This window comes from Channa argus, chromosome 1, assembly GCF_033026475.1.
Source record: "Channa argus isolate prfri chromosome 1, Channa argus male v1.0, whole genome shotgun sequence".
Lineage (NCBI taxonomy): Eukaryota > Metazoa > Chordata > Actinopteri > Anabantiformes > Channidae > Channa > Channa argus.
This window is the reverse complement of record NC_090197.1, coordinates 43,332,844-43,342,936: the sequence shown is the minus strand read 5'-3', so window position 1 is coordinate 43,342,936 and position 10,093 is coordinate 43,332,844. Positions and strand designations below refer to the sequence as shown.

Sequence of the window (10,093 nt, the reverse complement as noted above, 5' to 3'; positions counted from 1 at the left end):
CTGTCCTTCTGAGGGACACAGAAAGACCAGCCTTGTATATAACAGCACAAATCTTTATTTTAATTAACCTTAAATACAAATAATTTACAGACACAAGTGTTACCAAACACAATCAAAAGCAAAGAGAGGAACTAAAAACATACATAATCACAATAAAGTGTTTCCAATAGAGTAAAATACTGATAAAGCCAAAATTCAAGTTATTTTTCCTTGAAGATTTGGTGTGTATTTGCCGATGCTCTTTACTACAGGCATTTAACAAGCAGTCAATATTTAATATAGCTAAGCTGTAAATGATCATGTTCAGCCATTGCAGTGACAATAACACCACATTTCATTCTTAGAGACAACAGTGAGATAACTTAAAATTGAATAATGTAATTTGAGCACAGAAAGTCAATGTATCTGTTATTTTGCTTTGCTGGTTCACAAGGTTACTTTGACACATTCTTCTTAGGTCAGCATTCTTTTATAACTAGCAGGAGAAAGCTGCCATCAAAATATTGTAGGGAGTTCAAGTAATTAAGGCCAAACATTGAAAGTGGAAACTCCAGCACTTTGGAAAATGCAAACATTATGCTCCCAGTCTTGGATGTTGCTGTTTATGCAACATTTATATCTCCATCCATCTACATAGAACAATGTATATTTGTGAGGTGGGACATTTGCAGTTGTGCCATGGTTCTCCTCAATTATGGATTTCACTTTTTATTCACATCATTCGTTTGCACTTTTAACCAAGTTCCACTAAGGATTACAAGCAGATGTGCTCAGTGGAATACCCACTGCCCCTGCACTGTGGACTGGAACTCTACAACGGCATATGTCAGTCATATCCAATTTAAAATGCAATAAAAAAAAACAACAAAGAAAACATTTTACACATTACTTTCCACTGACTGCGTTTCATTTGGTTGTGAAGATGACATAAGTCCCAGCAGACTCTGCTACACCATCCTCTTGATAAAACGTTGAGCATCAGGAGCAGAGATTCTGCTCTGTTCTCAGAAGGATAAGGATCTGTTGCAGAGGAGCCGATATCTGAATGCGCAGCCTTCACCGGACACCCTGTTTCAGATCACAGTAACAAAAATGTGGACAACGCTGTCAGTGCTCTCGTTTCTATCTGTTTTATGCTTCTATGGATGCAGGTGCGCTTCAGGTTTCGTGTGCCCGAGGATCTGCCGCTGTTTCTCCAACACAATCAGATGTAACAATGTGACGGAAGGGTCAGCTGTGATGATGGGCCACAGAGATAGAAGACTGTAAGTTCACATGCATGATATGATCCATACGGGGACTGTAACGATCGTCACTGATAATTGTCCAATCTATCGGTTGAAGCCATAACATTCTCATTTATCCGTGTTTTTGTGCAACTAACTCATCTGACAAAGTCATTAATGAGCACTGTATGTACTCACGGAGTAAAGACCCAACTAAAAAGCATTCGCTTGACTTTAAGGCAAATGGGCTTAAATTTGAGTTTAACGCAATTGGTAACACGACTGTACATATTTAAGAATTTTTTGTGTATATTTCTTGATGGATTTTATTTTATATAAGATGTTGTTGTGATGAGTTGGCAATTGCACACAAACAGTGCAGGTTATTTTAGCAGCTAGAGCAGGCCGCCGTCCACAAGGGACATTTGTAGAGTTTTCTAAGATTTTTTTCCAACTTTAGAAGAATGACTCCCCAAAAGGTAGTTTCCCCCATATAAAACAAATCCTGGTGCCCAAACTAGTCGATGTCTAACGAGCCTAGTCAGAATAAGTACACAATCAGAAAAAATATTTTCTATTTTGTAATAAATCCAGTCTTGATATGTTTGACTCCATTTCATATACACTTGTATTTTCCTCCAACACCAAAGAGAGATGTCTCGCAATTTTCAGGTGGGTTTACTTTTTTGTGTCTTCCCATGCTCTGGTTTAGTTTTTTTTGCAACAGAAGAAGCTTATATAGACATAGACCAGACAATAATTATAATGTTTGGCCTTGTGATTAGTTTTCTGTTGCATGTTGTTTTTGAAATTCATAAGGATTTAAACAAAATTAAAATTAAAAAATTATTTATAAAAATATTTCATGCATTACCACATTTAGCCAAAGTGGCAGGTCCTCTATTATTACAAAACTAAGGGCCCTATGTGTTCAACTTAATTACCTGTGAAGAAAATGTCAAGTTCAACCCACACAGGTCAAGTACACAGTACATCCTCAAAAGTCTGTGAGGATCAGGGCTCAACCTACTGTCACAAGCCTTGAAGGTGGGGGGGCTTGACCTGTCTTCTGGTAAATTATAAAACCTTGAGTATGTCCTGATAAGTTCTGTGAACACCAAGGCTATAGCAGCTTTATACATATATGAAAAGTTTCACACACTCCAGAAACTTTGGAATTGTGTGTCATTATATGTCATTGACTCTCCATATATTTATTCTACAGGTTTCTCCATCGGTTGCCCTTTCAAACAATTTCAAGCCACTCATTTGAGGATTTGAAAAGAGTCCAGAGAATGTATGCATCTATTTTCTTGCACTAACTGAAGGAATCTAGTATTTTGGCATAGAACTGAAATAAAAATTAATCATCTCAAATGTTTCCCTGCTTTGGAATTGTGTTTTTTTTTTTTCACTAAAGCTGATTTGATCAACTTTAGTCACAATTCTTTTAGTGAGCTTTATTTGAACTAACTCAACTCATTTGTTTCTGCTTTTTATTCAGTGGGATTGCTCAGAGTGTAACCCTGGAAACCATTGAGACATTAGCATTTAATAACCTTCTTGACCTCTCTGAAATGTGAGTCTGTTAAAGGATTATTTGCATCAAAATGTATAAGTCACTGTAATGCAACAAAGTTGATGTTTCTTATTCCTTTGCAGCTCAATCCAGAACGCTAGGAGGCTGATTCACATTGGAAAAGGGGCCTTTAATAACCTTCCCAAACTCCGTTACTTGTGAGAGACCTCAAAATATACAATATAAATCTATTTTAGTGTAAGATGCATATTTGACAGAATGCTGTTTTTAAATATCACTTGGGCAATCACAAAATCCCAGTTTAAATCCACCATCAAGCATATAGTTTACATATTGATAATGATACTTAGTAATAAGGGGCGACTGTGGCGCAGGAAGGTAGAGCGGTTGTCCACCAATCTCACAGTTGTTGGTTTAATTCCCGGCTCATCTGGTCACATGTCGAAGTGTCCTTCGACATGTGACCTGCAAGACACTGAACCCCAACTTAGTTGCTCCCGGTGAGTGTTGGCCAGCTGCATAGCAGCTCCCCCATCGGTGTATGATTGTGTGTGTGAATAAGAAGCAGTGTAAAGCGCTTTGAGTGCCAATAGGTAGAAAAGCACTATATAAGTGCAGACCATTTACCATTTGATAACTTTTTCACTGGTTAATACTTTAAAAGCAATTCATATACATTTGGGTTTACATTAGAAGTAAAAATCATTCTTCTTCTTCTTTTTTTTTTGTTTTGTTCTTCTTCGTCTTCACAGGAGCATCTCAAATACTGGAATAACTGTTTTTCCTGACATTACATCAATCAGTTCTCTTGAATCAGAGTTCATCTTGTAAGTCCATCATTTGCTTAAGTCATGACAAATGTGCATCAACATGAAGTGATCCCATTGGTACACTATGCTATAAACTGTCGTGGTACTGCAGGGAGATCTGTGACAACCTGTATCTACTGGAAATACCTCCAAATGCTTTCATTGGAATGACTAAAGAATATGTTACAATGTAAGTGATGCAGTTGCGTTTCAACTGTAGTTGGAAGAAATATGTCAGTGAGATAATGATTCCTTGGCTACAACCCTAATAATCTTGTCACTGAATGCAGGAACCTGTACAACAACGGCATCAGAGAAATACACGACCATGCCTTCAATGGGACAAAGATAGATAAGCTGTATTTTATCATATTTTGCTTTATTTTTCTTTCAAGTGAAACAATTTTAGTTGAGATTCTGCTCTCACAACATTAAAGTTTGTCCCCCTACCATACATTCTGTGATGTTTAGGGTATTAAAGAAAAATCGAAACCTCAGAGTGATCCACAAAGACAGTTTCAAAGGAGCCACAGGCCCTGGAGTCTTGTAAGTGATTTTAATAAACCTCTTGGGAGGAACTTAACACAACAGTTACTTGGGTAGGTTTATTTAAAGGAAGAATCATATACTAGCTTCCAGCTATGGGGGATGGGGTGAATCTTTTGGAAGTGTACAAACAGCCCAATGCTTAAAAAAGAGCTCTTCACTCTCCCAATTCAAGCTTTTTGTTGTACCTGTACTCTGGTGTTTCACAGGGACGTCTCTGCAACAGCACTTACAAAGTTACCATCACAAGGACTAGAGTCAGTTCTGGTGCTGTTAGCTCAGCCAGCATATGCCTTGAAGAGTCTCCCTCCTCTGCAAGGACTATGGAGCTTACGAGAGGCCCATCTCACCTACAACAGTCATTGCTGTGCACTGCTGAGCTGGAACACCCACAGGTGACTTGAATTCTGCACATTAAAGATAGATTTGTCCATGAATTATCACAATATGCTCTGCCTTACGTTTTTACCAGTTGTATTATCTTATTCAAATTAATACAGCATGAGTAATTTTAAAGTATATTTGAGTAATTCTTTAGATGAGTTTTTTCCTTTCTGTAGGGAATTTCCTATAAATCCTGCATGGAATAATGGCTCTGCATATTGTGATGAGAGTGAGCCATCAGCAAGGTAAAAGAAGATGGTTTTAGTTGTGTTTCCCTTTCTTGAACCTGCTACTGGTTAAGCTGAAGTCTGTGCTTGTATAGTGATGTAAAAAAAATATTCAACCCCCTCCTGGTTTCTTGTCCTTTTGTGTGTACCTCATACAAAACAGTTTCAGTGCTTCAAACAATTACAAAATATAAGTTGTAGATAATAGTGGAATAGAAGCAAAAACAAAAAACACGAAGCAATGCTTAAAACACAGACATGAAAAAGTAATGCCCCCATGAACTGAATAGCTAGTTCAGGTGCAGACTTTGACTTTTCCTCCACTATTGCAAAACACAGTGGCCCTGATGCAGTAAACATTACAACCACTATACTTAACCCCGTGGTGTTCAGTCTGTAGAAGATTGTGTTGGGTTCAGTGTTGAGTTCAACTTCTGACTCATAGGACAATAGAATATTCCCTTCAATCCTTTGAGGTGCATGTCGATGTGTTGGGGCAGAACTATAATGTTTTTCTGGGTTAGATGGGGTTTTTACCTGACTGCTCTCCCATAAAAGTCATAAGAGTCAAAACAACTGAGTTTTATTTAGGTGGGAGATGTCTACAGTTCCTTTTGTAGTACATTTTGTGTGCCATTTGTGACTTCCTGGATTAGCCTTTGTGGTGCTCTCGGACTAAAATTGGAAGTTTGGCCAAATGTGGCAGAATTCACTACTTTTCCCGGTCTTTTCCATTTGTAGATATGTATCTGTCACCGTGGATCTGTGAAGTCCCAAGCCCCCAAAATAACTTTATAACCCTTCCTAAACTTAAGTTGTTTTGTTTTTTTGTTTTTTTTTGGAAGTAGTAAATACTTTTTCTGGTGGCTGGTGGCTATATCAATACCAAAATAAGGAGGAGCCAGGGTACTTTTTCACAGCCATTATAGCCATAATAATTAAAGATTTTATTATCTATGTATCATGTTACTTAAGCTACAAAAAACTTCGTGCTAGGAAAACTTTTTACTTTACAAAGACCTATATTTTGTTTGCGATGCACTAACCAAAAGAAATTTCTTGTCATTTCCTTTTTAAAACAGCATCCAACGTGTAATTGGGAGTTCAGCAGACACACCACTATTTATGGACATGCCATTTTTTACAGATGCTAACTTGTTTGAAGATTTGAATTTCTATTATCCAGAACTGGACTTCTGTCAAACTCGGCCAACTTTGATTTGCACTCCTGAAGCAGATGCTTTCAATCCCTGTGAGGACATTGCAGGTTTCAGTTTTCTCAGAGTGGCCATTTGGTTTATCAATATACTGGCCATCACAGGTAACCTGACAGTGCTCCTGGTGTTCTTTACCAGCCGAAATAAGCTGACGGTGCCTCGCTTCCTCATGTGCCACCTGGCTTTTGCCGACCTTTGCATTGGAATCTACCTTCTGATGATAGCCACTGTTGACTTGCGCACACATGGTTACTACAGTCAACATGCTATTGAGTGGCAGACTGGGCCGGGCTGTAGTGCTGCAGGTTTCCTGTCTGTGTTTGGTGGGGAGCTGTCAGTCTACACACTTTCCACCATCACCCTGGAGCGCTGGCACACCATCACCAATGCTCTTCAGCTAGAGCGCCGTCTGGTACTTTTACAGGCAGTAAGTATAATGGCGGCTGGTTGGCTCATCTGTCTGGGGATGGGGATCCTGCCACTCCTTGGCGTGAGCAGTTACACAAAAGTAAGCATGTGCTTACCCATGGACATAGAGACTCCTTTGGCTCAGGCCTTTATCATAATTATCCTGCTCCTCAACGTCGGTGCCTTTATTGTTGTGTGTGTGTGTTATGTGCTGATCTATCTGGCTGTAAAGAACCCTGAGTTCCCTGGAAGAAGTGCTGACACTAAGATTGCCAAGCGCATGGCTGTACTCATCTTCACAGATTTTCTTTGCATGGCACCCATCTCCTTCTTTGCCATCTCCGCTGCATTCAAGGTGCCCCTCATCACAGTTACTAACGCTAAGATTCTACTGGTCCTCTTCTTTCCCATCAATTCCTGTGCCAATCCCTTCCTTTATGCTATCTTTACCAAAGCTTTCAGAAAGGATGCATATCAGCTCATGAGTGCCATGGGCTGCTGTAAAAGCAAGGCCAGAGTTTATCGTATGAAGGCCTACTGCTCAGAAAATGCAGTCAAGAGTAATTTAGAATCAAGTAACAAAAAACTCCACACAAGAGTGAGGCTAGTTGCTCTTTCACAGCAGAGCCGTCACCTGAAAAAGGATGGGAAGCTCCCCCAAAACTCACAGGGATGTGTACATTTTAAAATGTTTTAGAGTGGCAAAAGGACAAACTGACAATACAAACTGAAGAGAAATGATGTGGATGTCAATATAGAAATCAACAGAAGAAAGTGCCAAATGTACCATCCTTACCTTACTAAGTACTCTCACAAAAGACTTTAAATAAATCAGCTTAGACAAGAAAACTGTTAGTGTTTAACAAAAATAATGGATGTTTAACTGCTGCATTTACACCTATTCTTAATTGTTTATCACAAATAAAAACAAAACATATTATATGGGCCTTAGTATCATTTAGTGTGTGTTGGTAGACTAGATGTGTATAATGCTTATTAAATAGATAATATTTTAAAGGTAATGTGTCAAAAAAATAACATATAAGCCGGGTTAACAGTGACCAATGGAAATTGGGCTACTGTTGGTTGAAGAAGGAGAGGAGAAAGCGTGTTTGTACGCAGAGAGAGAGGAGGAAAGAAAGAGTGTAGGACTGACCGTAGGGACTTTGAATGTTGGGACTATGACAGGGAAGGCTAGAGAGTTGGTTGACATGGTGCAGAAAAGGAAGGTGGATATACTGTGCGTCCAGGAGACCAGGTGGAAAGGTAGCAAGGCTAGAAGCTTAGGAGCAGGGTTCAAGTTGTTTTACCATGGGTCAGACAGCAAGAGAAATGGGGTAGGGGTTATCCTGAAAGAGGAGTTTGTGAAGAATGTTCTGGAGGTGAAAAGAGTATCAGACAGGTTAAGGAGACTGAAGCTGGAAATTAAAGGCATGATTTTCAATGTTGTTAGTGATTTATGCCCCACAGGTAGGATGTGAGTTAAAAGGGAAAGAGAAATTCTGGAATGTGTTAGATGAAGTGATGCAGAGCATCCCCAGAGGTGAGAGAGTGGTGATTGGTGCATATTTCAATGGACATGTAAGTGAAGGGAACAGAGGTGATGTGAAATTGATGGGCAGGTTTGGTCTTCAGGACAGGAACACAGAAGGACAGAGGTTGGTAAACTTTGCAAAGAGGATGGAAATGGCTGTAGTGAACACTTTCTTCTGGAAGAGGCAGGAACTTAGGGTGACAAATAAAAGCGGAGGAAGAAGCATTCAGGTGGACTACATCTTGTGTAGTCGTTGTAATCTGAAAGAGATCACTGACTGCAAGGTATTGGTAGGGGAGAGTGTAGCCAGACAACACAGGATGGTGGTGTATAAAATGACCATGGTGATGAGGAAGATGAGGATTAAGGCAGAGCAGAGGACAAGTTCAAAAAGGAAGAATGTTGTGTAGCTTTCATGGAAGAGTTGAGACAAGCTCTGGGTGGACAGGAAGTGCGTCGAGATGACTGGACAAGTACAGCAAATGTAATCAGGGAGACAGGGGTGCTGAGAGAGGAGCTATGGTATTGTATGAGGACGTCTGGAGTGGCAGAGAAGTATGTTAGGGTGGTGCAGGACATGTATGAGAGCTGCAAGACCGTGGTGAGGTGTGCTGTAGGTGTGACAGAGGAGTTCAAGGTGGAGGTGGGTCTGCATCAAGGATCAGCTCTGAGCCACTTCTTGTTTGCTCTGGTGATGTTCAGGCTGACAAATGAGGTTAGACAGGAATCTCCATGGACTATGATGTTTGCAGATGACATTGTGATTTGGAGCAAGAGCAGGAAGCAGGTGGAGGAAAATCTAGAGAGATGGAGGTCTGCTCTGGAAAGCACAGGAATAAAGCTTAGCCACAGCAAGACAGAATACATGTGTGTGAATGAACGGACCCAGGTGGAACGGTGAGGTTACAGGGAGCAGAGGTGAAGAAGGTGCAGGACTTTAAGTACTTAGGTTCAACAGTTCAGAGCAACGGAGAGTGTGGAAAAGAGGTAAAGAGGCGAGTGCAAGCAGGTTGGAGATAAAAGAGTATCAGCAATAATAAAAGGGGTTCAAGAAGGTGTTGAGACCAGCGATGTTGTACGGCTTCGAGACAGTGGCACTGAGGCAGAGCTGGAGGTAACAGAGCTATGATGTTGAGGTTCTCTTTGGGAGTGATGAGGATGGACAGGATCAGGAATGAGGACATCATGAGGAACAGCTCATGTTAAATGTTTTGTAGCTAAAGTGTGGGAGGCCAGATTGAGGTGGTTTGGACATGTCCAGAGGAGAGACGGTGAATATATGACAATAAAATGAATAAAATGACAATAAAAGCCACTTGACTTGACTTGATATCGGTAGAAGGATGCTGAGGTTGGAGCTGTCAGGCAGAAGGTCTAGAGGAAGACCAAAGAGGAGATTTATGGATGTGATGAGAGAGGACATGAAGTTAGTTGGTGTGAGAGAAGAGGATACGGTTAGATGGAGGCAGATCATCTGACATGTTGACCCCTAAAAGGGAAGAAGATTGAAAGCACATTACAATGTTGCTTCTCATTTACCCATTCACCCACTGATGGTGGTGGCTGCCATGCAGGGTGCTCACCTGACCCACTGGGCGCAACTTAGGGTTCGGTGTCTTGCCCAGGGATACTTAGCTACATAACCCGGAGGGACTGGGAATTGAACCACTGACCCTGTTGTCAGTGGTTTTAATTTTAGACAAAAAACATTGCTTCACGAATACTTCAACTCACTATGCAGAACTTAATCATTTAGGGCTATTATTGAAGTTTAGAATTGTTTATTTTAAAATGTACTTCCTGTAATGACAATGTCTTCAAAACTGTGAATGTTTAAAACCAATACAACTTTAACTGAGGTTTGGCAGTTATGGTTTATGGTTTATAATAATATGTATTACTGTAAACATCTCCATTTCCCTTTGCAACAACTCAAATCAATAAAGCCAATCAACTTAAAAACTAAAATCTGATTTAAAGTTCTGTGATACATAAGACTGAGACATTTGACAGATACACGTTTCACAAATTTGCATTACAGAATAGAGACACTTCCACATCAGTCTCTCAGTGGTTTCCTTGACACTTCATTGGAATAAATATTGAGCTGCTACTGGAGGAGACTGTTGAATTAAGCCTCTGGTCTGTGCAGCTTCAGCTAGAGAGTTTTAACCAAAGTCACATCTCAGCACAGAACAAGCT

At 40.1% G+C, this 10,093-nt stretch overlaps 1 protein-coding gene across 1 annotated transcript; it reads left to right on the top strand.

Moving 5' to 3' along the window:
• Positions 1 to 1,036: 1,036 nt before the first annotated feature.
• lhcgr (luteinizing hormone/choriogonadotropin receptor) lies at positions 1,037 to 7,162 on the top strand. The gene is made up of 11 exons (XM_067524092.1): positions 1,037 to 1,265; positions 2,452 to 2,523; positions 2,731 to 2,805; positions 2,889 to 2,963; positions 3,519 to 3,593; positions 3,688 to 3,765; positions 3,866 to 3,934; positions 4,047 to 4,121; positions 4,331 to 4,516; positions 4,682 to 4,750; positions 5,815 to 7,162. Exons 1-11 carry the CDS (start codon positions 1,093 to 1,095, stop codon positions 7,052 to 7,054), a joined length of 2,187 nt encoding a protein of 728 aa, XP_067380193.1. The 5' UTR covers positions 1,037 to 1,092; the 3' UTR covers positions 7,055 to 7,162.
• Positions 7,163 to 10,093: the final 2,931 nt, after the last annotated feature.